This window comes from Coniosporium apollinis (assembly GCF_000281105.1).
Source record: "Coniosporium apollinis CBS 100218 chromosome Unknown supercont1.20, whole genome shotgun sequence".
Classification (NCBI taxonomy): domain Eukaryota; kingdom Fungi; phylum Ascomycota; class Dothideomycetes; genus Coniosporium; species Coniosporium apollinis.
This window is the reverse complement of record NW_006913282.1, coordinates 322,880-349,622: the sequence shown is the minus strand read 5'-3', so window position 1 is coordinate 349,622 and position 26,743 is coordinate 322,880. Positions and strand designations below refer to the sequence as shown.

General features: G+C 54.8%; 10 protein-coding genes across 10 annotated transcripts; 4 read left to right on the top strand and 6 right to left on the bottom strand.

The window, feature by feature from the left end:
• Positions 1-175: 175 nt before the first annotated feature.
• Positions 176-719, top strand: W97_04603 (uncharacterized protein; the record flags this gene model as incomplete). The annotated part of the gene is made up of 5 exons (XM_007782492.1): positions 176-203; positions 251-322; positions 377-442; positions 512-590; positions 644-719. The coding sequence occupies 5 exons, from the start codon at positions 176-178 to the stop codon at positions 717-719; spliced, it is 321 nt and encodes a 106-aa protein (XP_007780682.1).
• A 343-nt stretch (positions 720-1,062) lies between these two features.
• Positions 1,063-5,654, bottom strand: W97_04602 (uncharacterized protein; the record flags this gene model as incomplete). The annotated part of the gene is made up of 4 exons (XM_007782491.1): positions 1,063-1,496; positions 1,552-2,446; positions 2,528-5,100; positions 5,327-5,654. The coding sequence occupies 4 exons, from the start codon at positions 5,652-5,654 to the stop codon at positions 1,063-1,065; spliced, it is 4,230 nt and encodes a 1,409-aa protein (XP_007780681.1).
• A 332-nt stretch (positions 5,655-5,986) lies between these two features.
• On the top strand, positions 5,987-6,782 carry W97_04601 (uncharacterized protein; the record flags this gene model as incomplete). The annotated part of the gene is made up of 5 exons (XM_007782490.1): positions 5,987-6,052; positions 6,105-6,121; positions 6,177-6,382; positions 6,454-6,656; positions 6,711-6,782. 5 exons carry the CDS (start codon positions 5,987-5,989, stop codon positions 6,780-6,782), a joined length of 564 nt encoding a protein of 187 aa, XP_007780680.1.
• Positions 6,783-7,398: 616 nt separating this feature from the next.
• On the bottom strand, positions 7,399-8,133 carry W97_04600 (uncharacterized protein; the record flags this gene model as incomplete). Its single annotated transcript, XM_007782489.1, has 4 exons — positions 7,399-7,484; positions 7,539-7,832; positions 7,889-8,006; positions 8,068-8,133. The coding sequence occupies 4 exons, from the start codon at positions 8,131-8,133 to the stop codon at positions 7,399-7,401; spliced, it is 564 nt and encodes a 187-aa protein (XP_007780679.1).
• Positions 8,134-8,732: 599 nt separating this feature from the next.
• W97_04599 (enoyl-CoA hydratase) lies at positions 8,733-9,766 on the top strand (the record flags this gene model as incomplete). Its single annotated transcript, XM_007782488.1, has 4 exons — positions 8,733-8,803; positions 8,862-9,055; positions 9,119-9,661; positions 9,717-9,766. 4 exons carry the CDS (start codon positions 8,733-8,735, stop codon positions 9,764-9,766), a joined length of 858 nt encoding a protein of 285 aa, XP_007780678.1.
• A 467-nt stretch (positions 9,767-10,233) lies between these two features.
• Positions 10,234-10,648, bottom strand: W97_04598 (uncharacterized protein; the record flags this gene model as incomplete). Its single annotated transcript, XM_007782487.1, has 3 exons — positions 10,234-10,340; positions 10,403-10,537; positions 10,636-10,648. The coding sequence occupies 3 exons, from the start codon at positions 10,646-10,648 to the stop codon at positions 10,234-10,236; spliced, it is 255 nt and encodes an 84-aa protein (XP_007780677.1).
• Positions 10,649-11,994: 1,346 nt separating this feature from the next.
• Positions 11,995-16,741, bottom strand: W97_04597 (uncharacterized protein; the record flags this gene model as incomplete). Its single annotated transcript, XM_007782486.1, has 4 exons — positions 11,995-12,181; positions 12,237-15,427; positions 15,623-16,021; positions 16,076-16,741. 4 exons carry the CDS (start codon positions 16,739-16,741, stop codon positions 11,995-11,997), a joined length of 4,443 nt encoding a protein of 1,480 aa, XP_007780676.1.
• A 1,537-nt stretch (positions 16,742-18,278) lies between these two features.
• On the bottom strand, positions 18,279-19,731 carry W97_04596 (uncharacterized protein; the record flags this gene model as incomplete). Its single annotated transcript, XM_007782485.1, has 4 exons — positions 18,279-18,625; positions 18,672-19,177; positions 19,244-19,381; positions 19,442-19,731. 4 exons carry the CDS (start codon positions 19,729-19,731, stop codon positions 18,279-18,281), a joined length of 1,281 nt encoding a protein of 426 aa, XP_007780675.1.
• A 2,944-nt stretch (positions 19,732-22,675) lies between these two features.
• W97_04595 (uncharacterized protein) lies at positions 22,676-24,881 on the bottom strand (the record flags this gene model as incomplete). Its single annotated transcript, XM_007782484.1, has 7 exons — positions 22,676-23,045; positions 23,091-23,410; positions 23,471-23,623; positions 23,681-24,301; positions 24,363-24,481; positions 24,535-24,613; positions 24,663-24,881. 7 exons carry the CDS (start codon positions 24,879-24,881, stop codon positions 22,676-22,678), a joined length of 1,881 nt encoding a protein of 626 aa, XP_007780674.1.
• Positions 24,882-25,414: 533 nt separating this feature from the next.
• Positions 25,415-26,374, top strand: W97_04594 (uncharacterized protein; the record flags this gene model as incomplete). Its single annotated transcript, XM_007782483.1, has 3 exons — positions 25,415-25,650; positions 25,716-25,794; positions 25,844-26,374. 3 exons carry the CDS (start codon positions 25,415-25,417, stop codon positions 26,372-26,374), a joined length of 846 nt encoding a protein of 281 aa, XP_007780673.1.
• Between the last annotated feature and the right edge of the window lie 369 nt (positions 26,375-26,743).

Here is a 26,743-nt window from a genome sequence, read left to right as displayed (position 1 = left end):
CCGACAGGAAAAAGAGGCTTATCATTCCACAGCTCAGAATCACATCGGCTGTCCCCGGAAAAGTCAAGTTTGAGCTGGACATCAAGCAGGAGCATACGGTTAGCTTCCATATTTTACCCATGAACGACAAATGGCTGAAGAGTGTGAGCTCTGTAGAACAGACTCAGCATCCTGCATGGCGGAACCATTGCAAGCATGGGCAGGTTTGCTTCCTTGCGATACCCCAGAAGGTAACCCTGACTGGCCGCAGTCGATCTGGGCGGCTCCCTAGCGGTAGCATCGAAGGGCCTCTTCGCAACAGGCGTCTCCACGGACCTCAATGGTATGCTTACTCGCACATGTTAGCCAAAGAGCGCAGCTGACCGAACGCCTTCAGTCACATACCTCTCCTCTGGCGGCAAGATTGGAGATACCATCAAAGCCGAAGTTACCTGCGATAAGTGTACGCTTTCCAGCAGCAACTCCTGCCTCAAAGTTTTATCGACTCATTGGTACTGACGCCAGAACATAGTCGGCAAAACGCTCGCCTTCACTTCCATCAAGTTCTTCAACAACAAGGACGAGATGTTTGCAAGAGGCAGTCATACCAAGTACGCGCTCAAATCTCAGACTGAGGGCGCTGTTCATGCTGACACCATCGTAGATATGTAACGCTAGCATGGAAAGACCCCAATAACATCGTCGAGGAGCTAAGTCCGCAGATTGCGAAGAAGGAATGAAGGCTACAACCACGCGCACTATCCCCTTGACAGGGGCTACTAATGTGCGAAAAAAAAAGCACTCAGGAACTGTGTGCCCTGGCGAGAGGTAGCTCGTGCTGTATAGACATTCCGTGTTGCCGAGCCTGCCGAGCAAGTGGTTCGCTTCTTCCAAGAGAGAGGTTGAAAATTGTACGATCTTGGGAATCCACTTGTTATAGCGTTGCTCCGACTGTGCCGTGCATTGCGGCATACAGCCTATTAGTATGAGAAGCGCCTGAGCTATGCATAAATGTTGTTACCCAAGCCATGTTGTACACCGGCCCAGAGCCATGGAAAGGATGCGTTGATCAGTGCCACGGCATCACTCGATCACTTCCTCATCCTCCTCAATCTCCTCAGCTTCCACAACCTCCTCCCCCTCCTCATCATCAACCTCCATTCCCTCCTCCTCCACCGGCGGCAGTACGCCACCCCCCTCCCTAATAGCCCTAACCTTCGCCTGCGTCATCTCAAACACATACTGCCCCAAATGCTCGACCCCCTCCATCTCCGTTGCCTCAACCTCCTCGTCCACCGCCCTCGTGGTCGGATGCGTCTCCCCCGTCACCAGAGCCAGCTTATCCGGGCGCTGCAGCAGCCGGTCAAACGCCTCTTTCAACTCGTAGCAGGACTCGAAGACGGCACGGCGGCCCAGGATGTACAGGCCGAGCCGCGCGCGGGAGAGTGCCACGGTGAGGCGGCGGATATCGCGGAGGTAGCCGACGCGGGTTGTGCGGACGAGGGAGAGGATGATGTCTATAGCCCCAGTCTTAGCAACGTCGTCACAACCATGAAGTTTGTATTGACTTACAATCATTCTGCTCGCCCTGATATTTATCCACAGTCGTAACAACCCTCGGCAACCCAAACAGCCTATTCCCCTTACACCGATGGCTCAGCACATCCCTCACCAGGGCCCTCTGCCCCGCATACGTCGTCAGTATCGAGATCTTCGCCGCCGGATACCCAAGCAGCCGCATATACATGAACAGCGCGACGGCGTATTCGGCCTCACCGAGGTTCTGGATGAAATGCGGCGTCGGCTCCATCTCGCCCTTGCCCTTGTAGTCCGGCACGTTGATGAACTGGTAGTCGTAGCGGAAGCCTGCGTTTGCGGTCAGGAACTCTGGCGCTGTTAAGACAATGGGCAGGTTGCCGAGGCGAGGGTAGCGCCATTTGTAGAGCTCCGCTAGGGAGGGTCTGGCACGGCCTTGCTGGTCCAGCAGGATGGTTGGGACGCCGAGACGCACGAGGCGGAGGAAAAGGGATTGTTCTAGGTTGGCGTACTGCCGGAATGCGAGGTTCTGCACAATGGGCGAGTTTTGGAGATGGTCGCCTACGAGCACTATCCGCTGCAGCGGCAGCTCGCCATCCTTGGGCTTCTGGAGCGCCAAGGGGATGAAGTTTTCGATTTCAGTGATCTGGGCCGCTTCCTCCATGATCACGTTGTCGTAGTGGAAGCCCATGTTCGCGATCTCTTGTCGCCGCATGGCCGCGTGCGTTGAGGTCATGGCGATAATGCGGGCTTCTTTGATGAGCAGGTAGTTCGCCTTGTCTCGGGCGCTTCTCAGGATTTCGAAAGGACGTATGTCAGAAAGCTCGGAGAAGATCTTTTCCACGTGGCGGTAGCATCCTTGAGCGATCTCCAGGAGATCCTCGCGACTTGCGTCCGGTGGAAATAGGGGTTGTGGCGCGTCGGAGAAGTACTGTTTGAGCGCCACATCAGCACTCTGCACCGGGTGGCGGATAATAAACACTCAGTCGAGATCTGATGACTTGTGACTTACATGATGGAAAGGAAACTCCTCGATGATCTGGTCCCGAGTGGAGTCGCCCATTCGAACCTTATCCCAATATTTCGTCCACGCAGGCTTGACATACACAGAATTGAAGTAGTCAGCGGTTTCGCACGAACTCCCATGTGCACCAGGTGCACCGAAGTTAGCGGCTAGCCTGTCGACCTCCGCTAAGTAGCGCGCTCCGTTCTCTAAGAAGGACTCCACGCGTCCATGCTTACTGTAGCTAGCCTCGGTCTCCAACTCTTCCTCGCCGTGGCCTAGACGCAGTAAGTGGCGTTCGTCGATATCCAGTGCTACTATCTTCTGAAATAGTTGGTTCAGCGCCTGGTTACTGTGTGCGACTAATAACGTCCGCTGCGAAGGGAAGTTGTGGTAGATGTTGTTGATGATCTGGGTTGCAACGTCCGTCTTTCCAGTTCCTGGCGGACCGACAATGACAGTAAGGCCTGGCTGCGTGCCTGATGTGATAGCTTCGACCTGTGCCGGTGTGAACCGCACAGTATTCAGCTTAGGAGCATCTTGTGGGTATGGACCTGTGTTGGGAGGCTTATACGTGGAGACATGAACGATTTCATGGGTCGTCTTCGGGATCTCGTCCTGGTCCCTCCTGCGCTTCTTAGACGGCCTTGATGGTTCTTCCTGGGCCGTGTCCTCTGGAAATTGGAGGACGTACGGCGGTCCGAAGCTTGACTGCATCTCGTCACTTGGCTCAATAGTCTTACCGGGTAAACTCTCAACGAGATGCTCCCAGCTTAAAAATGTGTCTCGAAAGTCGATCGATCGCAGGCGGTTTGCAAGCCGCCTGTACGTAGCACTAGCAGGGTCACCGTAGCCAAGGAAGACTTCCTGAAGCCAAGAGGGTGCAGGCACATCGGATAGCGTGAGGCGCTTAATTGATTCGAGCACTGGCTTGAAGTTGTTTTCTCGGCCCCGCCGTCTGACGATGAGGTTGATGCCCTCATATATGTCAACCTTCTGCTTGGCTTGCCGATCAAGGTCCATTTTATAAGCCGCATTGTCGAGCCGCAACAGTAACCTACGCTGCCGAGGCCTACGCTCCGCACCGTCTTGTTGATCGCGCAGTGGCCGCCCGGCATGGTCTTGTACTTGGATAACTTCAGCGGTCCGCAGATACCGCAGGCCCATCTGCTCTGCCGGCGTGGCATTGCTACCACCGTTACTAATCATGCCACGTTCTGATGGATGGACGGCCAGGAGGAAGACCACATCATCTTGGCGCAAAGACTCCCATTCCAGGCGAACAGCATGGCTAAGTCGGCTTACGTCGAGCGTAACTTCGGCACGCACAGAGGCGGGCGCAACTTCTCCGACCTTTGCTGGGGCGACATCTATGATTGCGGGCTTGCCAATGGGCAAAGCCATCTTAGAAAAGCCATCAAACCGAGTAACACCGCCTCCAACACGCGGCTGCAGTCGTTTGATGACATCTTCCATGTTCTTCCGGATCTCGTAGAAGGATTCACACCGATGAAGGATGAAGGATCGCCAGAGAAAGTCGCCTATGGTAAGGTATTGGAGATTCAGCTTAGGTATAGCAAGCGGCCGCGACCCATCGTAGGATTCGTTCCGCAGGAAGGCAGCTTCGTATAGCGTCCTCTCCGTAGGGGGAATGGTCATTTCCCGTACCGTGTCCTGGAATGTTGGGCGTTTTTCGTGTTCTGACGCCAGCACTTCGATAAAGAAAGCTCGATCTCGAACGACCAAGGACGATGTGGGATACTCGGTCCGTAGTCGCAGGATGCTGCAAAGTTGAACCAGGTCCTCGAGTGACAGACTCTCCAAATGCCCCTCAAGATCAGCCCTGAGACCAAGCGAACTGAAGTTTGACAAAGCCAGGATAGTAAGCTTATCTTTAAAGTATGTGATCGCGGTCCTCTGCAGCCTTGCAAGTGTTGCGTGGTGTGCCTCCTCATACTGCATACGGTTCTGCGGTTGGCCCGTTTGATCGTCTATCAGAAAATAGCTGTAGTGGCGGAAAAGGTTGAACAGATCCCTAAATAGGCCATTGTCCTCATCGCTATACACCGGAGAAAGCTGAATTGCGGGTATTAAGTGCAGGTCTTGTAAGAGTGCGTTCACATATCTCCGTGTCGGCAACTGGCTCTGCAAGTCCGCGAGTAACTCCAAAAACCGCTCGCAATACCGCGTGTTCTCCTCAGATGACGAGCTGTCGTAAATCTTGTTGAGAAAGTCCAGCAACAGCGTATATAGCCAAGAGCGCTCGAAGCGGAGTCTAGCCTTAGTCGCATCGTCTGCCACATCGTAGCGCTTGACTGAAGCCCTCCACGCCTTTCTCAAAGCCACGCTCTTTTCAAGTTTGTGCTCGCGAATAGCATCACTATGCAGGTTTGCCCACAAGGCGATGGAGACCAGCGGAGCGCATTCCTTCCTGATTATGCCACTATCTAGCGATTGAAAGGCTCCAACAATGAACGTGATCAGGTGGGTACGTAGCTTGGTAGAAAGCGAGCTATCGAGTGTCATGGACAAGATGCGGCGGAAGAAGGACGAGAACTCGGATGGATTGGTCGTGAAGTGATCTGCTGCTGTCAGCGTATGGCCACCATCGTTTCGCGATCAATATTGAGATAGAGCTGGTGGTCGGCCAAGGCGATGGGCACACCAGCGTGACTCGGCCCATCCTTGCGTGAGACCGCTGGAGCACTTGGGCTTGCTATCTTTCTCTAGGGGGAGGGCAGAGATTGCCAGACAAGGCTTTTGAGCCCCCCAACCCTCCTCAATGGCTCTAATATGACCAATACGTACCCCAAGAAGGCAGATTCTCTCTCCGCTTGACATTGACCAGCAGCGCCAGCAGCAAGACATGGTAATTCGAGGCATCCTCCGTATATCCTGGCCACAAATACTTTTCCAGCAGCTGCAAGTTCTCGAGAACAAGCAGCGATCCAAAGGCGAAGTCCTCCTGCTCCAGGTGATCCCAAAGCTCTGCCTTGACAACGTTTTGCAGGACCTTTGTGCCCTTCCTCGTGCTGCTCAACCAGTGTTTCCGCGCAATCTGCGCATAGTGGTTCTCTCCGCTAAGGTCGGCGACGGTGGGACGACCTTGAATGGTGGGCAATTCGGTTTGCGACATGGTGTCGTCTTTCTGGCGCGCTTTGTCGCTGCGCCGTGATATTCAGGAAGGGCACATCCTTGCTACGGAAGCGCCCAAAGCCTTTGCTAAACAGAGGAAGGTGTTAAGTTGCTGATTATCGTCTGTAGGGTGATTCGTAGTTGGTTGAAAGTGTGGTCAATATTTTATATAGTTAAGCTCGCGAAGCTCCCCCAGTTGACGCGCCTCGAAAGTTTCGAGATGGCGTTCCAGCTCCTCGCTCATTGGCCGCCAGGCCAACCTCGCCGAACCTCATTCGACCTCTCCGCAGCTCCCACCAAAGCACTTGAGCCCTCCCGCAAGGCACGCCCACAATGGCCGAAGAAGAAGTACGGTCGAAGCCCTTTGTGCCGGCCAAGAAACTCAACACGAACTATCCCGTACGCCTCACCCCCTCCCAATTGCGCAATGGCCTGCTAACTCCTCCACCAGCTCATCGACAGTGACCCGTACGATCACTCCAATCCCCGACACAAGCTTCGCCCCAGCTACTGACGCTCGCAGCCACTTCAAACGAGTCATCCGCTATGCCCGCACATCCGACTATGTCGCCGGCACAGCCATGGCAGCAGCCGGCCCGGCCCTGCTGCTCTTCTGGGAGCGCGTCTCACCCTCCTACGTCGGTCGGGGTGGTTTCGCGCCCGTGATGCGGCTGACGGGCGCCGTCGGCGCGACGGCTGGATTTCTGCTGTTCTACCAGCGCTCAATCCGTACGGTCGTCCCCTAAGCCCCGACATGCACTGTTGCTTCGGACGAGTATACTGACCCCCGGGGCTGCTAGTGCGCTTCTACGGCGTCAGCGAGAACAGGCGCGAGATCGAGATGGACATGAAGGAGATGGTCTCCAAGGTCAAGAAGGGCGAGCCGCTGTACGGGCACTCGGGGATGTCGGAGTATTTGCAGGGCGTGGCGTCGAGGAACTCGAGATATTCGGGCATTTGGTTGCATGTGCTGCCGTGGTTCAACTTTGCTAACCATAACCAGGTAGGTGGCAGGAGGATTGTGGTGGAGAGTGGTGACGAAGCTGACGGTGTGTAGCATGGTGTGGATACAGCGAAATATTACCAGCAGGCGGAACGGGAGCTGGAGGCTGAGCGGACTCTTCGGTAGTGTACAGATTCGACGGTACTTGCACTTCGGTTTTTATGAAGTATCGGCTTTTTTGCCTGTCTCTTCTTGTGGTCTCAATGTGTAAGCGTGGCCAAGGCGGATTTCCAAAACCTATATTCTCCTATGGCGAGTGCGTACGTAATAGTACATGCGAGCCCTGACTTCGCTCTTACCACGACCACATTGCGCTAGAGGGTACCAATGCAGAGTAGTATCTGTATTTCGCCATGCGAGGGTGTGGATCGCTCCAAAGGTTAGTAGTTGGCGGTACAAATTATGAACTTTACAAGACTCACAGCCAAGGGGCACGTTCAGCCAAGTCCATGCAAGCTTGAGATAGTTGATTTGTGGGAAAACGGTCTGCCCACAGAGCATTTGAGCACGAACACAAACGTAGATATACAGCTACAGCACCTCCGCACAAATGCCGTGTCCCCTGAAACGCCATCTACCGCTTCCCTATGCTGGAGAAGCTCAAGAACCTGGACCCTGAACCCTAACCTCTACGCGTTTGAAGTCCTAGTGGTGTACTCCCAAGATATTACCCTCCTCCCCAATAGCGAAATCACAAAAAGTAAGGCCCCGACAACAATAGCCCTATACCGTGCTCGAGTGTTCATTTGCTGCCACCAGCAAACCTCTTCTTTCCAACCGTAAACGGGACGTATCGGTACTTGATCATGTGCTGAATCTGCCTCCTCACTGCCCGAAGTTAGCCATGTCCCACCACTCCACTCACGGCCACGGGCCACTTACTCGTCAAACAAAACAGGATCAACCAATACACCACCAGCACAGGCCAAAACACCGGCAGATTAAAGATCTCGAACCAGCTGCACACAAAGCCCACCGCGACAGCCTTGGTGGCCGAATACCAGAACTTGAACTCCGGCAGCCGTCGCACAAACGGGCGAAACTCCTCCTCCTCGTTTGTGGGCAGCCCGCTGGTGCCGTCTTCCATGCCCTCGTCGGCCTCGAGCGAGGGGTCGAATTTGGGGGATATGAAGGCGAGGAAGAGGTTGAGGAGGTAGATGCCTAGGGAGTAGGCGACTGTGTCCGTGTCAGTAGACTGCTGCAGGCGGGGTGGAGAGCCTGGGAAGACTGACCGATGTACCAGCCTTGCGCGAGGAATATCCGCAGCATGAAGAAGAGGAAGAGTACGCCGGTGCCGGCCCAGCGGTAGGTGGTGAAGGGGGTGGACTTGTCGAGGTAGGCTTGGTACATCTGGCAAAGTATAGCGTTAGTACGCGGTATACGCTTCTGGTCTCTGTGGTAGGAGCCTTACTCGTCCAATCCGCGAGGTCTGCGCGCTCACGGCGGCGAAAGGGGTGTCTGGCTCGGGCGCATCCATGGTGAGCGCTGTGGAGAGGCGACGATGGGATTTTCGAGAGTTCAGTAGGTTTCGATATGGCTTTGCGGCCCAGGTATAAGTGCGGAGAAGGAAGGAACAACGTTGGTGAAGCAGGCGAGATCTGTTACCTTTTTTTAACGGGAGGTGCTCAGCCTCGCAGCCCTGCAGGCAGAGCGCACCCAACAGGATTCTCGGCTTCTCCCGATAGCCGCGCGGTCGGAGCGCTTAGCGCTTGAGCGCGGAGAAATCTCCCCGAAGAGCTCTGGATCTCAAGGCCGAGGCAAAGCGGCAAGTCGCGGAGCTATCATTAAATGTTTACGCTCAGAACTGTGCCGTTGGTTCTGTGATTCTTACGGCTGCGACAATTTTGTTCTGCTCTATCCAAACTCACGTGTGTAGAGATGTCTGCTTTTAGGTGCTCGAGGCGGATTGCCTCACAATTCGTCTCCTCGTCCTTTCCGCGCATCGTCCGGCCGTATTCTACGCAGCTACCTTCGTATGAGCATCTTCTAGTTTCAACACCCAAGCCAGGTGTAGGCCTAAGTATGGAAAATCTCTTGTTGCTCTTTTCCGCCGTGTATACTCTCTCCTTACTGCCAATGGTACCTATAGCTTCGCAAGCTCCCCTAGGAATACCTCTCTTGTCGGGCATATATCTATTAGCCCACAGGTAGCGGGCAGTAGGGGGACAAATAAGTTTCCTTGGCTTTAATTCACAATAAAGACAGACTGCCAGTGTGTGGCTATGGAGCAACAACATATGCTAACACCGTCCACTTTACAGTCCAGCTAAACCGCCCGAAAGCACTCAATGCTCTCTGCACACCCCTCTTCGTCGAGCTCAATGACGCCCTCCGCAAGCTCGACGCCGACAAGGAAATCGGTGCCATAGTCCTCACCGGCTCCGAAAAAGCATTTGCAGGTTAGGTTGGCCATCCAAGCCCTCCACTTCCACTCATCAAGACAGCCGGCTAACACCCCCCAGCCGGCGCGGACATCAAAGAGATGAAAGACAAGACCTTCTCCACAGCCTACGGCACCGACTTCATCGAGATGTGGTCCGACCTCGTGTCCTTGATCAAAAAGCCCATCATCGCCGCCGTGAACGGGCACGCGCTGGGCGGCGGCTGCGAGCTCGCCATGATGGCCGACATCATGTACTGCTCCGCCAGCGCCAACTTCGGACAACCCGAGATCAAGCTCGGGACGATCCCCGGTGCGGGCGGGTCGCAGCGGCTGACGCGCGCGATTGGGAAGGCGCGGGCGATGGAGCTGATCTTGACGGGGAACAATTTCAGTGGGAGGCAGGCGGGGGAGTGGGGGCTTGCGGCCAAGGTGTTTGAGAGTCCGCAGGAGTGTGTGGATGGGGCGGTGGGCACGGCGGAGAAGATTGCGGGGTATAGCAGGATTGTGGTGAAGGCGGCCAAGGAGGTGGTTAATAAGAGCCAGGATCTGGGGATTAGGGAGGGCGTGGAGTATGAGCGGAGGGTGTTCCATGGGCTGTTTGGCAGCAAGGACCAGAAGATTGGTAGGTGTGGCAGATCTTTTGAGAGCTTGAATTGAACGCTGACACAATCGTTCAGGTATGGCCGCGTTTGCGGAAAAGAAGAAGCCTCAGTGGACGAATGAGTAGATCCTGCCTGGTCTTTGATCGGACTGACAGCGCCCTTGGCTTCATTGGGGCTTGCTGGAGGCACCTAAATAGCCGTATCATTTTTGACATACGGAGTCCAGATAGTTGAAGCTGTCATATGAAGGGCTATACTTGCGAGATGATTGTATCAGCTACGCCCAAGGGCCATCCGAAATGTATGCTGCCGCATCTTGGCTGGTGGCTTTTTCCATCAGATTACCGACCGAACTGGACTCATGATCTTGTCAATTGTAGAGCACCCAGACCGGTTACCTGCGATAGAAAGCATAAGACGTTTTAGCAGTGTGGCCCTTTCGGGCATTAATCACTGAAGATATCTTTAATCTGTGAACTACGCTTGCTCCATGCACTGACGCAGTGCGGCGACGAACTTTTCAGATGGCCCTTAGTCTATCCAAAGTCTTCAGTCTCGCAAGCCGCCCAACCATCCCCCCTCCTGCTCCCATCTACAACCCGAGCGGGTTCTGCCCCGTCTGCTTCTTCCCACCAATGCTATCCCCACCAGGTTTATCCGACGTCCCGCCGGCCGTGTCCGAAACAGTCTGCCCAGCACCTAGAAGGGGGTACTCGTCAGCCCCAGTCTCCAAAGGCTGCCGTCCCCTCTGTGGATCTTACCCTTGACAGTGTCGGTCACTCCCTTCCCGGCATTGCCGGCCGTATCGCTTACTCCCTTTGTAACTCCGCCAACCGTGTCGCCTACGCCTTTGGTGACTCCGCCTAGGGTCTTTCCGACGCCGCCGAGGGGACCGCCTGTTGGAATGGGGAGGTTAGCGGGGGATGGTTCTTGTGTGGGAGGGCCGGTGGAGGGGGCTTGGGTGGAGCGGGTGTGGGAAGGGGCATGGGAATACCTTGATCGGACATGGTGGCTTCGGGGCTGACTTGTGGTGATTGCTGGTTGAATAAGAGGAAGGCGTGGATTGATCAACGGAGTACGTCTTGAACTCGATGGGAATATTGTGTCCAAAGGTTACTTGATATATGTGAACTCTTCCAGCTGAGATGACGTCTTAAGGTCTAACTACCCCACCGCTACCCCTCCAACCCGCCGTGCCTGCCAACATCCGTCTTCCATGGTGGTGCGTTTCATCCGCCCGGATCCGCTACAAGGTTCCTAGCCTTATGGAACTGGTGTCAGCCATTCAGATGCTGGGCCTGGATCAAAGGTGCTGGGGTCAAGCCACTTGTCGCATGGGAGAGGCCGCAGATGCCTCCTTAGCACGCAGCCAGTAATGACGGTTAAGGTTCAAACCGCGTCATGGTGCCTCACTATTGCTGCACAGATTCCAAGTTTTCAGCGCGTACTAAGTTGAGTTGTGCAGAAGACAATTGGCGACACAGGTCCAGGCCGATCACGTGATCAAGTTACGGCATGCTGATGGTTTGGAACAGGAGATTTGGGATAGGCTGCTGCTGAGAAGACTGTTCTGCTTGTATAAAAGAGGTGTATCCCCGTTGGATAACTGTTCTCTGCAGATGACACAGGTAATGTCCGTGGACGCCTTCTCTCCGGCGCAGCTTAGCACGACAAGCAGCTGCGTATGACCTTGGGGCTACCGCCTTCAGGCGGGTTTATAGCTGATTAGGTTGGTAGTACGACGAGATGAACTTCGCACTCAAGTCGTGCATGGCCTCAGCTACAAAACTTTGGATGAAATCCAGGAGGGCATGTTTAAGTCACAAAAAAGGCATCAGATCACCGCGGCAAACTCATTGAAGTTGAAATGTTCTGATTAAAGGACCTTGTACGCAGCGGCCAAGTTCTATGAACCACAGACCACAACCAGGGCTAGAACCCAATGATCTGGTTCTCCACCACTGACCGAACCCAAAGAGCACTAAACGCACAGGACGAACAAAGAAGTGCCACTGCAGAGCTATTAACACACCCCAGACTAGGAAATAGATCGGTTGGAAGTGTCTGTCGGATTGCCGTTGCCGTTGCAGCCAGGCAAAGGCGAGCTTCGGCTGAAAGTAGGCGGTGTAGGGAAAGACAAGGGAGAAAAGCCCCAAGCACACAACGCCTCCCGTGTATGGTAGTGCACAAGCAGTAGGAAAGCCCACAGCAAACCCCCAGAAAAACGATGCTTTTAAGACAGTTTGATGAAGTCAGATACCCCAATGCAGTACAAATGCGTAAGCAAGCCAGATCTATACAACAGCGGAAAGCGACGCAAAAGGAAGGAAACGCGCGACGGTGGTATCATAGTTCACGACTCCTCGACTTTGGCGACATCGGCGCCCTCATTCGCCTTCTCGGCATCACCAGCAGGCGACCTTGCGCGTGACCCGATGTCTGCTGGGATGGATTTCGCGACTGGCGGCGATGAGGCGGCCGATGGGGGAGAAGCGACGTCGTCAGCACCTTCACCTGATGGGTCTAGGCTTGCAAGCGCACTGTAGTTGCATTAACATATGCATGCATTGACAGGCAGAAATGGGTAAATCTTACCTGAAAGCATTTGTGTGTGATGTTGATTCCTTCTCCTTGACTGGAGGTGTGCCAGTCCTGGAAGAGCCACCTGACTCCTCTCCCCGTTGCATCATGCTAGGGCCGAGCCCCTTCCGGCCACTGCTGCTCCTTGGGCCCATGAACGACGGACCGAGCCCGCCGGCTCCTTGGCTGACATTGCGTCCAGAAGCGCCCTTAGACAGTTTTCGCAAGTCGTCCATGGCGATCTGGTTGCGAGGATAGTCTGGGGGCGGCATCATGCCACCGCCAGAGAACGACCTGGCGTCGCCACGACCCATGGGAAGCCGCCCTCCGCCGCCGCCGCCGCGCTGGCTCGTACGTTGCCGCTCGAGCTCGGCCGCCTGTTGAGCAGCCTGGGCCTCCTCGTGGATCTCTTGGATGGTCTTCGGGCCCTTGTTGTCATCCTTGGACCGCCATCCACGCTTCCGCAGATCGACAATGTCCAGAAGCATGAAGTGCAGCCGGCTCGGTAGACCTGGGATAGCCATAATCTTCTCGATCCGGTCGAAGTACATCGAAATCATCTTCGGCCCGTTTTCTGCATTCTCCATGGTGGCTCCGACTGTCCTAAGCAGCTTGACCAAGCTCTCGACTGCCGACTCGTCGGGCATACCCTCGAAATTCAGGAGCTTCAAGACACACTCGTGCATGATACGCAGAGTCAACATGCCAAGCTTGTACAGTTCACCAATGAACTGGATCAATCCAAGGCCTCGCCGTTTGGCAGCTGCAGCGATGTAGTACTCGTCGGAGAGCATAGCGGCTTCTTCGGTTTGTCCCTCGGGCTTGTCGGGTAGATTGACTTCCCAACCGCGCTCGAACTCCTCTTGACATCGGTTGAGGAGATATTTACGGAAGAGAGCACCTCCAACAACGGGTCTGCCGTTCTTGTCGATAACGGTCTCATCCTTAATGTCCCCACTCATACTGGTAAGCATGCGTTGGCAGAACTTGGCGTACATGGACGCCCAGTGAGCTTCGTCGCAGGCTTTCTCGAAGGTGAGCTGGATAATCTGTCGTAAGGTACGGCCGTCGGTCTCGTCCTTGGATTGGGCAGCAATCTCGAGGATTTGTCCGGCGATCTTATCAAAGTTCTCCGGTGTCATCTTGTTCAATGCAGCCTTGACCTTTCGCTGAACGAGATCTGGAGTGAGGTGACCACCAGGTAGGGCTGGTCCTGTAGGACCGCTGCCGATGCTGGTTGGCTTCCAGCCCACCTTCGAAACCTCCAGTGGCTTCAAGTCCATACCCGCTGTCAGGGGCATGGTCTTAGCGGCCTGCTCCTCCTCACGCTTGTTCTTCGAAGAATCGGGCTTGTTACGTCGGCTGCTACCACGCTGGCTGCCCTGTCGTTGAGAGGGAGGCCCAGCCTGACCCATGCTCTGGAATGATGCAGTACGCGCCATTGGAGGACCACCCATCGGGAAACCAGCTGGGCGGTTGGCGAACGAGGCGAGAGGATTGGTCATAGGTGCAGGGCGCGACTGATTGGAGGCAATAGCGAACCGCTGTTCCGACGTGGTGCCAGGAGGGATAGTCCGACCACCTTGGAAACTGCCCATAGGACCTTGCGCCAAGCCAGACGGAGGCATGGCCGGCCGAGAAACCTGCCTAGTGCTCATTGTACCCCTTGTTGACGGTGTTCGTGCAGATTCCGAGCCGTCCCCGACAAGGTCCTTGATCTTTTGATCCCAATCAACGGCAGGTTTCTCCTTAAAGACTTCCTGGAACTGAAGCAAGAAGTCCTTGTCGTACTGTCGGCCTTTGCTCTTGCTCCCTTGATTCAAAGCCGGGTTCGGGGACTTGATGCTCTCGGGATAGTTGATCTCCTCGTTCCTGACCTGGAGGAAGCGGGCAGACCTTAGAGCTTGCATGCCGGCGGTCGGCTGGGCTGGTTCAATCTGCTTGTTGGTCTCAAGCTTGAGTGCAGCCGGCTTCATCTTTCCTGCACCGAACGGCTTGGGTTGTGCCGGCTGTGGAGGAGGGGGCATGGACACGTCCGATGCTGGTGTGGAGGCTCCACTTTCCGATGGCACAGTTGCTCCAGGGCCAACAGTAGGCTTCTTTAAGGAGGCGAAGAGACTCTCTTTCTCGGCCTTGTCCGCTTCACTTTCAATCTCGGCGGGCTTGGCCTTCTGCCGAGCTTCTTCGGCCTCTTCAGCTTCGCGCTCTGCACGCCGCATCTCCTCGTCAGCGTTGGCAGCTGCTTCGGCCTCTTTGCGAGCCTTCTCTTCCGCTTCCTTCTTCTTTTTCTCCTGATAAGCCCGCTCGCGCTCTTCCTCCTGTCGCTCGAGCTCCTCCATCTCGGCGATCTCACGCTCAAGCCGCTCGTCTTCTTCTCGCTGAAGACGTGCCTTCTCTTCTTCGTCAGATTTGGCTTTGTCGGCGTCTTGTTGAGCTTTCTCAGCGTCTTGTCTGGCCTTCTCAGCCTCAGCCTCGGCCTTCTCCGCGTCTGCTTTCTCTTTAGCTGCTTTAGCATCAGCTTCCTCCTTCTCTTTAGCGGCCTGCGCTTCTGCGTCTGCCTTCTCTTTGGCAATCTTCTGCTCTTCTTCGTCTGCCTTGCGCTTTTCTTCCGCTTTCTCGGCTTCCAGTTGCTTCCTGACTTGTTCTTGGAAAGCTGCTTTCTTCTCAGCGTCGGTCATTTGAGATTTGCTCTCAGAGCGAGCATGCAAAGGCTCGGTTGAGCTTGGTGCACGTGGAGGCGGGGTTGGGGTTGAAGAGACGACGACAGGGGATCTCGACGGAGCAGGTGCGGAAGAGGGCGCTGTCTTGTCGAAGGTTACATCCTGGCCGTCGGGGCGCTGAATTCTAACCTTCGTCTTGGACTTGTTCGGGAGAGTGAAGTTGGCATTTGGTGCAGGACTGGCAGCGGTCGGGTTGGGCGTTGGAGAGACATGGCTGACTGCTGACATCGCCGGCGTCTGCGGCTGACCGAGGGTTGAGCTAGGTCGTTCGGAGACCTGGGAGGACGTGCGAGACATGCCCTGTGCGTTAGGTGCACCGCCATACTGACCTTGCATGTACTGCTGTTGAGCACCGTGAGGGGTGTGGGCAAACGGACGAGGACTGGGCGGTGCACCCTGGTAATACATGTTGGGATGCACTCCAGCCTGCATATTGAAGTACGCGGCATAGCCAGGATCGTACCCTTGTGGCATGCCATAGGGGCCCTGAGTTTTCAGAATTGTTAGAAATCGCTCAAAAGCGCCATTTTCTGGCGAAAGATCTGGAAAGAGAAGAGGTTGAGTGGGGTCGACATCATGGTGTCGCAAAAGAAAGCTGCCTGAATGAGACTGAATGGAATTGGAATGTTGAGAAGTCGAATCGGGTTTTGAGTGATGGCGAGAAGAAGATGGTTGCTTTACTGGTTGTTGTGCTTGCAAGTGCTGTGGGTATCCGCCGTACATGGGCGCATTCGCAAGGTGAGCTTGCTGGTGTAGAGCGGCCGGAGGCAGGGCAGGGCTCCGTGTAGCTCGGTAGGGCGAGTTCGGGTGGCCCATCGGGGTCTGGTTCTGGAACTGGGGCGGTACATTCGGCCCGCCAGGTCGTGGGTTGGACATTTGGCGGAAGCCCGAGGCAGGAGAGTGCGCTGTAGGAGGCACGAAGCCTGCGCCGTAGCCTCCCCGTGCACGCCCACCGTTCGGCGGACCGCCGCGGTTCATGTTCATACCAGGCGTGCTCAAGTCGCTCTGTGTCGACTGGGAAGATTCGCGGCGCAGGTGTTGGGGCTGTGAGCTAGGGCCTTGAGGCATTGTTGGCCGAACCTGAATCAAGTTAGCATGCAAAAATACGCTTGTATTAAAGGACAGGGCACATACGCTGTGATCACTGCTATCGCCACTCATGCTGCCAAAGCTCAATCCATTTCCAGAGTTGTGTAGCCCGGATGGCGGCCGCCCTCCACTCGCTTGTGGCTGTGGGATAGGTGAAGGGGATGTCGCTGGAGAGGTAATCCGTGGGTTGCTCATCGGAGTGGCGAGGGATGAGCTTTGAGGATGATGCGGAACGCTGTGGGCGACCGCGGGTGAGCCTCCAGCGTTCATGAAGCCGAAGTTGATGTTGGGCCTGCTGCTTGGACCGACAGGTCCTCCGTTAGGCATATAGCCACTCGTGCCCGATGCGCTGATTGTGAGCGATGATGGCTTCCTGCTATGATCGCTTTGAGCTGGCGCGCCGTTCGCAATGGCTGGCGCAGCCATGTTGGGAACCGCTGGCTGGATAGAATTTCTGCCGTTCACGGGCGAAGCGGACTCCACCTTTCCATGTTGAGCTTGCGCTGGGTTCCCCACGGCCACCGGAGGAGTACTGGACGCAATCGCAGGCGGCGAAAAAGGCTTCTTGGTCGCGTTCGCGTATGAGCGAGCGCTGGGCTGTGCCGGCAGGGCGGCCAGAGGCGACGTCGTACCTGAACCGGACGATGAAGCGGCGTTGGCAGTATGCGCGGCGTTGGCGGGATTGTTGGTGGATGACACAGAGCTGGTCATTAGAGCGTAGGCTGGGTGCGCGGTGTAGGATTCGGTTGTAGTTCGTGCGAACGGAAGAAGTGTCGGCTATCGGGAGGTGAGGGTGTCGAATATCAAATCCGAGTCGCCACAGGTATTAAGTAGTCGCAGTTGAGTGGAGATACAAGGATTCGAAGGAGTGAAGGTCGAAGAGAAGCGAAGGACAGGTCGATGCCCAAGGCCTGAGGCTGCGCGAGCGCACTTTTCACGAAAGGAGTGAAAAGATGCTGTCTGAAGGGTGTTTTCAGAAGAACTCTCTAAGGAATCCTTGTGAAGCGGACGTGTTATGAGCACGATCCGGTGAAAGGGTGGTTGATGATGAGGTGGATTGGCTCCGTGAACGAAGAAAGGATGAGGAGTCCTGGAGAAAAAAGGTTCTCGGCAAACCCGTAGCTGCGGCGGCCTGTGGCCTTGCAGCCTTGCAGCCTCAGTTCCGTCTGCTGCCGGGCTCAACCTTGGTACATAGCAATCAGTCACATCTTTGGTGGCAAACAGTTAGGCACCTCCCGAACAGCATCACACTGTGGTTTTCTCGGCGCCTGTTTCATGATTCAATATCTACGGACGTTTATGGCAGCGTTCTGGAAAATTGCCCAACCCCGTAGTCGCTACCCTGCACCCTGTCTGCCGCTGTCTCAGTCTAAATAAAGAGCTGGTGTCATGTTGCAGCAAACAGAAGAACATGAGCACGAGGCAGCCGTCAACTCGGTCAGATCGCCAGTAACCCGTGTTGGGTGCGACAAAGAATGTTTCCTTGCCAGCGATTTACAGGATAGTTAAGGTATAAAGGGAAGCTCGGTGCCCAAGACCATTCCCAGCTGCGCCGTTGCACAGCGAATATGACAGCAGCAGGCACAGCCACCTTGCTTGTAAACCACCGAGACCCAGTCACTCAACCTTGACTCATCTGCAAGCGGCGTTCATGTGGACCGCGAATAAGAGGTTGGCGAAGCAGTGCGAAAGGTGACAGCCTCACTCGTTCCCACTGCCGATTGGCTATCCTTGAACTGTTCAAATAATTCCTGAATGCGATTGGGGTGCCTGACCAGATGGAGACATGGCGTTTGGCAGCTGCACACATTCGCGTATTGGTGCTTCTTTGTCCAGTTGACAGACGATAGCTGAGAGTACCGGTCCAAAAAGTACACCTCACATGATGTGAGGCCCTTCTGTACAATGCGCCGCAGGCACAGGTGGTCGCCACGGTCGAGTATTCCATGGAATGGGCGGCGGCCTTACGCTTTCCTCGTCAGACAGTCGGACATGATTTCCACGTGCAAAAAGCCGTACGCTTGCTCACTCGAGCCGAGGCGACGCCTTCAAAGCCAACCCCAAGTCTTCGGTTGGTCATGCAAAGAACAACCAGCCCGCGCACGCTGCGCATCGAATCCATAGAGGAGTCCGAAGTCTACCACCATGAACCAGACTCCGCGCATATCTCTAAGCTGAAAGCTGGCAGCACTAATGATGATAGAGCACCGGCCGGGCAGCGCTGAAGCGTGGCGGACGACTGGTAGGTTCACAATGAGAAACTCATCCCGGAGCTCTTCTCGTCTTCGTTCATATGACCGGAAAACTCTCGAGAGTGTAATAGGTGACTTGTACTGCTGCCACCGTGACGGATGTAGGACTCTTGAAAGAATGTTGTGTGGTGCGGCGCGCTCATGTGGTATGCGTGCGAGCTGTCTTGCACTGTTAGAGGGGAGTACTGGTAGCTTGGGAAGGTTGCTGTTTGCGGAACAGCCTCAAAGGTATGATCCTGAGGTGTTTGATAGGGCTCGCCCAGTTCTATCCTCTTAGGCATAGCCCCAGATAGTGAGCGTCCGCGGGTTGATAAGCCGGCTTGGAAGCCCGGAACTGAGGTATCTATATCTCGTCAGCCCTGATCGCAAGCCATTGGAGAACATCTTACAGGAATGGCCTAGCCCATATGGTAATGACGGGTTGGACAACGTTCTGTGCGCCACCGGCCGCTCGTTCCTTGAACTGTAATCTGATATGGGCGCAGCATGGACGCTGTTCGACTCCCCAGTACTGCCGTATGCGAGCCCTGAGTGGGAGATAGACTGAGGAGAGTCCACCCAGCCGGCCGGAATCTGCTGATCCATGTGGAGATATGGTGCATCACCTCCCAGCTCGGGTTGGAAAGTAAGACTACCGAGCGCTGGACCTATGCTAGTAGACGACTGATGCGTACGTTCGAGCATCCGTCCAGCGGCGCTAGGGCTGGGGCACCCCGCAGGATTGCGCCAGGAGAACATGGGAGCGTACGGCTCAGGTGAGGCTACAAACATGCCTCCGCTAGCTGTGCTGAATGGCGAGTGTAACGCCTGTGTTGTATCGAAATCTTTGGGCAGCTCTCGCGACCTCATTATCCGTTCTCGATCATCAATGGTCAGTCGCTTAAGTTTAGCTCTCCTGTAACGCTCTTAGAATGCCGCAAAAGAACAGTTGCGAATCTTGGGGGCGTGGTGCCTTACTTACCTGTTCTGGAACCATACTTGCACTTGTCGCGGGCTCAGCCCTGGTATCTCTCGTGCAAGGCGCTCTCGATGTGCCGCGTCCGGATGCGCCTGACGCACGAACTCACTCATAAGGAAACGCGTCTGGCTATGGGTCAGCCTGTGCGACTGTGATCAGAACTTGCCTCCTAATCGCAACACAAGATGGTTTCACACTCACCTGAATCTTTTCATCTTCCGCTTCTGCGCCCTTAGCTCAGCAGCAGTCAATTCCGTTTCGCGCTCTCCTTCCTCTATCTCGTCTTCTTCGCTGGTCAAATCGTCAAGATCTTCTGACGTATCCGGTTTCTCCCCGTTACGGAACAAAGGCTTAGTACCAGACACCGGGCTTCCTAATACAGAACCGCCAGCTGTCGCTAGGGGGAGCTCACTCGACCCAATCTCTGCGGACTTGACAAGCGTGTCGCGCTCCCTGCGGGTCGTCGGCGGATCGTAGAGGCAGTTCTCCATTATGTTCCCAGTATGGGTTCGAAAGTCAGAGGTCCTCGGGGTTTGTGGAGAACTGGCATGTGCTAGGGTTGCAGGACGCCCTCGAAACTCCAAGGGCAGATCAAAGATTCCAAGATGCGTCGACGCCATATATCCATCGAAGCTTGTAGCCGGCGCTTCAATCACACTGTACTGCTGGCGTTGCGATTGCGCACTCCCCACGGTCGATACATTAGTAGGCATAGAACAGTGCGGCGACTTAGGTGGAGAAAGTGGCAGGAAGGGATAGCGGTCGGTCATGGTTGATGTGTCAGGCTACCAGGCATTCAACTTGCAGCCTGAAATCGAACAGACGACGACTTGAAGACACGGTAAAGCCTCGGCCACATACTCGGTACAAGTTGAACCAGGGAGTGTACTCCGGGACGATTCTGATTCCGTGTTTACGACAGAGAGAGAACCGGAGAATTTGGAGCTAGACTGCGGAGTGCTGAGTGATGAAGACCGTGCTGCAACTGTCAAGCTGCCAGTTCAAGAACCAGAGCGGACGAGGATGCGTTGATCTTCGCACGAGAAAAGCGGGGTCCCCAGCTAGAGGTTCGATCGTTCTCCAGAGTGCCAGTAGTAAACACGTGAACCGTATGGGTAACGACTATGGACGAGTAAGCCTCGGTAGTGGGCGCGGATGATGCTCAATGCAGAAGGTGAAGAAGGGAAAGATGCTGACTATCGGCGCATGTTGCCCGGTGAAGTCACTAAAAAACAGATCAACACCCGCCCGCAACGATCCTCAGCGACACGAACAGAAGAACAACAAAGCGTCCTGCGAAGGATTCTTGAAACCTCGAACAACGGTTTTGCTGCCGTGGTTATCAGATTTCTCCCATCTGAAACGGCTAGCTGTACCATGTTGGCTTTCCAGGGACATGAACCCACTACCATAGGCTACAGCGTCCACAAAGAATGAGAAGAACAGCGGACATACCTGCTTCGCCAGACACTAGGGGTGTCTGTCAGTATGAACCAGCGTTACTGAGCTTGCAGTGCCTGGGCCTCCAAACCGGTCGCTGAGACGGACTAACGTCCGGCAGTGCACAGCCGACGAACGGACCAAGCAATGGAGTGTGCCTATGCTTGAAGAGCACTGTAATATCCCGGTCTTGCTGAGTGAAGAGCGATCCGGGCAGAAATCGAGATAGGCAAGGATCTAGACCATTCGTCAGAGCCCGTATGACATCTCGTTCCCCTACCGCAGCACATTAGCTCATGAAGGGAGCCGGCTTTCAACAGCGCGGGACAAGACTGGTGGGGGACTTTTAAGAATTAGGTTTAGCCACTGAGACTGCAGGCTTGACGTAAGGCTAGGCGTGGCTTCACCCTAGACATTCTCAACGTTGGTTGACGATTGAACGTCAAGCCGCCCTTCGCCTCCTTGTAGTTTCGGGAGATGAGGCCCGCATGTCTGTCCTTTCTATTGGAGTGTCGTGACCACCGGAGTAGCGCATGGCTTAGCCGCAATCGCGGCTTCATTCTGGTATTAAATAGAACCGCTGCAGATTCGCCAACCCGCACAAATGTATTCTATTGACGCGTGTGGGGTGCCTCCTTGAATGTCGGCCTGGTCACGGCCAAGCGGCCGCTTTGCAGTCTAGGGTGCTTTTAGTGGCTGACACACTGTTCCTGTGCGAGATCGTTTCTCGGAACCGGCAAGCGGAAACGAGCCATGCTTGACAGGTGACATGCAACCAGTCCTGATGATTAGCTCAACGCTCTGTGTTCACAGCGTTTCTCGGGCCGCTCCGGTGAAACGCTCATGGGACAGGATAGCCCAGGCGGGTCGGAATGGCGGTGCGGTAAGAATTTGGCAAGCTGCGGAGATCTCGGCACGAATAGCGAGGAGAACCCTGGGACGCCGTGACCTACAAGGGCGCACCGTTGCTCGCTGCCCTTGGAGTGGTGTCCTCCCTCATCGTTATCCAGCAGCAACGGTCTTCCTGATGTGTCCCGCAATCTGTGCAAGCGGCGGTAGGTCTTGTGCCCCTGCCTAGATCCCGGTCGAAGGGGTAGCCTGTAATGATCAGCGACCAGGGGGGAGTTCAAGAGAAAGCTGCCGTGGCAGACCAGAAAGATTGGCTACGAACATTGATTGTAGGAACGGATGCGAAGGCCTCTAAAAAGAAGACCCTCACGCGCAGAGAGAAACAATCTGATGAAGAGCAGCGAAGACGCGATGACACAACGAAAAGGCATGTGAAAACCAGAGTCCCTTCTCTTAGTCCGACATTGCTCCAGGCCCTGCCGCTGGATGCTTGCATCGAGAGGACGTTTCGTACCTAACGGCAGCAACGTGTCGTCGGAAATGAAGGATCTCGTTCCCTTCAAGCGGCGTTCTCAGTGTTCATGGTTTCGCCGTACTTAGATCCAAGGCGGCGGGCTGGTGTTTGATGCTCGCCAGGATGAAGCCGATGGCTCCGGGAGCCGTCGCTCCACGCGAGAAGGCGACCTGCCTTTCATCTCGCTCGCCTTGGACGCATGGAAAGACTTCACTGAACGTGGTATCCACCGATATCACCCCAAGAAGCGCGCCTTCCACGGGGCGCATAGTGCGTGGACTCTGTTCAAGGCGCGGCGAACACGTTGGTGTCCGGTCAGAGCGGCATGGGGAGTCCGAAGCGAGTGTGCGCCACAACAACGAAGACAGTCGAACGTGCAGCACTGGAGGAGAGCACGGCGAACATGTGGCGTTGAGAGACCTTCACTCGAGCAAGTACTTATGCAGCATCGAGAGCCATGTGTAAGAAAGACCTCTTCACGAGCCGCATTGGTTAAGCTAACATGACATTACGCATCTGGTATGGATAGAACTGCAAAAATCATGGTTGAAGCTTAAGACGGCAACTGCAGTCTGCATTGAATCAACACAACCTATAGCAATGCCTCATGGAGCTTCCCGCTAGTTATGCTATTACTTCGCTGCTGTCTCTGATGCCGCTTGATTGCCATCGTCGGCTGAGTGACCCTCCTGCATTTCCTGCTCAGCGTGCTCTGCTACAGAACCGTCATTCCTGCCCTCTGAAGCGCCTCCCGCTAGGCTGTCATCTCTGACAGGCCCTTCAGACGCGTCGGACTGGAGCAGCCTTTGAAGGTTCTTGCCGTCATCGACCTTATCAAACAAGCTGAGCTTGTCTCTGGCGGCAACCCTCAGAGCTCTCCAGGTCGTTCCCAAGATATCATCTTGCAGTTTCTGCTTCTCATCTTCCGTCGCTGCCATTTCCAGGTCAAGTTCGTACATCTGAATTTCTTTGACGAAGAACTCAGCGCTTGGTACTGCATTTCTGCAGTCAAAGTTAGTCGATTGTCGTTTTAAGTTGGTGCCTGACACGACGAACCTTCGTGACTCGTCGAAGTGATTGACACCCTCCGTGGATCCATCCTCGGACAAGAAACTCAAGTTGATCGCACCGTCTGTGTTTTTAAGCCTTCTCGTTGCGCACGCTCGACGTGCGCCTGACTTTGCTTCAAGGAGGACCTGTGCTGGGGTCCGCTCACGTGCGATCGGCGGGCAGTTTTCCATCTTCCATCGCACCCAGTTCTTGTCACGAGATAATACCGTGTCGACCATTCGGTAGTAGAAGTTGCCTTCAGGCCCCTCCCGCAAATAGTTTGCAATCGCAGTTCTCGAGTTCAGCGCCCATTCAGCCTGGCTCACTAGTCAGCTTTCCATCCACAGAAAATCTGCCCCATGCCGGACAGTACTCACGTCCTGTTCGCTTAAAGTAAAGCTATACTGCAAGGCCTTCTGCGTGTTTAGTTGAGCAAGCTTCGTCTTCGATTTCTCTGTCAGAGACAAGAGGAAGTCAATCAAAATCAGAGCCTGGACCAGTATGTGCCTTTGGAAGGCAAGATCGCTCAGCTGTACTATTTGTTAACGTTGGAACGGCAACAGCGACCGGAAGAAAGAATGCCGCACCTCAAGTTTAAAGAGGTCGCGGCTGGTAAGGTACTTGGGATTGTAGTTGCTTGCGAGATTCTCGTATCCTTCTCCGTGTTTGCGCTTCACGCCGCGTTTGACATCTACGCCCTGGCTTTGGATAACTTTAGGAACTGCCCTGAATGTGGAGAGTGTGGCCTGGAGGCCCGCTTTGAACTCATCCAAGTTTTGCTGTGAGAAGAGGCTCGGGGGGTTGGAGAACGCTTGTTGCAGTTGCCAGAAGATGGGGTACAGTGTATCTGTGTCTAGCGTCTTTTGTTCTTCTTTGATGCCGGTGCTTCGTGTGCTAGTCTTTCCTGCTTCGTCTACCGGAGTCTGGCCTGTCTCTGCGATGGTGTTGGAGCTCTTAGGGTTATCATCTACATCCATAGCCTCCCGAGGTCCGCTGTGGTCTCCTTCGGACCTCTCAAACGTCGTGACATTCTCCACGTGAAACTCGCCGCGTAGATTGACCGAACTCTTGTCACCCAGCGGAAAGCACTGGAACAGAAAGATGAAGACTCGTCCACAGAATACAGCATCCTCGGCCCTAGATAGCCGACGGAGCAACTCATTGCATGAACGTAGTGCGACCAAGTTTTTAGTAGGGAAGAAGTTCCTCTGAGAGATGCGACATATGTGAGACCTCGTGCGGCGTTTGTTGACTGATACAATGACTTACTGCAACTAAGCGCTCTCGTCGAGACTCAAGGAAATCAAAGACTTTTCTGCATCCGTCCATGGTCTGGCTGTCCAGTAGTTCTTCTATAAGCCAGAAGACGAGCGCCGGGTCGCATTCATCTTGATGTGGTCAGTCTGCTGGCTGTGAGGTCCATGATTGGTTGGAGACGTACCGCGATCACCGCATTCTTGGAGAATATCTAATAGGTTCCACACCTCAATAAAAGAAGGCTGGTCGATCGAGGTTGATGCCTTGAAAACATAAGAAGATGCGGCTGGACCGACCGGAATAAGAACATACCACAAGTCTATGCAACAGATTCCTCGCTGCCGTTTCGGTGGCTGCGTTTTGCGCATGTATACCGGTCACTTCAAGCAGCCGGCCATGATCTTTTGATAGCTCAGCGACAGGTAGTGGTGGATCGATGGTCGAAACCTTCTTGACTTGGCGAGCACGCTGTAGAAGCTCAAGCAGTTGTTGTTCGATCGACTCCACTGATGCAACCTCTGGCATCGCCATCGCCTTGGCAGAAGGTTTAGTTCCTCCCGGCGCAAGTGCTTCCTCCGACAGTCGCCTCGTCCACAGTCTTGGAAGAAAGACACCAGTACTTTTGTTGCGGCTGTGATCCACTTGAGACGTCCAGAGTAGGCGCTAAACTACATACGGCTCCTTCTTTGGATATACTCTAGAATCTACTCAAGAACCTGGATTGCTGTGGGCCTCCTGTGTTTGCCGCTGGTAAGGACACTAATGCGCTGGCACTGGTAATCGTTGTCGTTGATATCGTTCACATCGCCGCTCTTATGAAGTCGCAAAGTGAGCACAAGGCTTCGCTAGCGGCCCCTGAGCACGGGCGCGCCACACCGTTACGATACAGGGCTAACCAGAGGGAGCGACATAATTACCATGATGACATCCCGGTCTGTATCGACGCGTCGCGTCTCGCCCCACGCACAGCTTCACGCTCTCTACAGCCGGCAAACAACGCACTCGAGATCCTCACGATTTTACTCCAAAACTCACCGTCAGCTTTTAACCAAAAGAGGATCAGAATGCCATCTCGAGTGTCTCCCCCGCCTGCGCACGGTGACGAGTTGGATGACTTGTTCAACTATGATGCTGGCATGGACGATGTTTTCAAAGACCTGGACGGCACCAAAAAAGGCAGCTCGCGGCAAGAGTCAACAAACTCTCGCCCGGCGACCAGCAATGCTGCTGCTTTGGGCATTGATGAGGAGATCAAGGTAGCCAAGAAGAGGCAGCCAATTGCAAAGCTTGACGACGCCCGGTAAGTTAAGGAGGTATACGAACTGAGCCCATGGGGTCTGCTATGTTTGAGCTGACGTTTTGCAGTCTCTTATCCGCTGCCGGCATACCCAAGCTGCGAAGAATATCAAAAGAGCGCCTCAAATTCAAAGGCAAGGGCCATGAGGTATGTACGAATCCACTCCGGCAACAATAAAGCTACCTGACATCCCTAGTTCTCAGATATGGCTCGCCTCTTGAATACCTATCAGCTTTGGCTGGACGACTTGTACCCGAGAGCGAAGTTTGCCGATGGATTGGCGATAATCGAAAAGCTAGGCCACACGAAGCGCATGCAGATGATGAGGAAGGAGTGGATATACGAGAACAGGCCAAAGCCCTCTGTAGAGGACGACACAGCCGTCGAACCGGCGGCGCCGCAAGATCATATTGGCGAAGGAAGTGCGGTAGGCCGGAATGTTGAAGCAGAAGACACGCGGACAGAGCATCCCCTGGAATTAGCGGAAAGCATTGGACAGGAGCCGCCAGTCGGTGTCCAGCCGGAAGGTTCGACAAGCCAACAAGGGGGAGCGCCCGAGGAGGACGAGCTAGATGCACTCCTGGCGGAAGATGCAATGCAAGATGAGAGGCAGCAGGACAGTCTGTTCGGATCTGGACCAGCTACAAAGCCATCCTCCGCTATGCTGGGGTCACATGCGGATGACTATGGTGATGACTTGGAGGCGATGGCAGATTTGAATTGGTAGCATTTGGAAGGCTTTGCTTGCATGTGTGGCGTTTAGCGACGGCATTGATACCCCGGTAGGAGTATTGCATAGGATGTCCAGGTGGATTTGACATGGTAAAATCCACAGCAAACATCAAGACAACGGATCACGAAAAGAGATGAGTGCATGACTTTTAGCTCTTAGAAAGTATTGAGGGGTTGCTTCGCCTTCTCTCGCCGAAGGCGAGTCACCCGCTCTCCTTTATGGGGGAACCCCCAAACCCCCTAGGCTCGCTGCGCTCGTGATGAGAGACTTTTCGACGTGCGCTCGCCTTCTCATGGGAGGGGGGGCTCCACCCCAAACCCCCCGGCCTTGCTGCGCTCCGATCACCCTATGACCCTTGCAAGG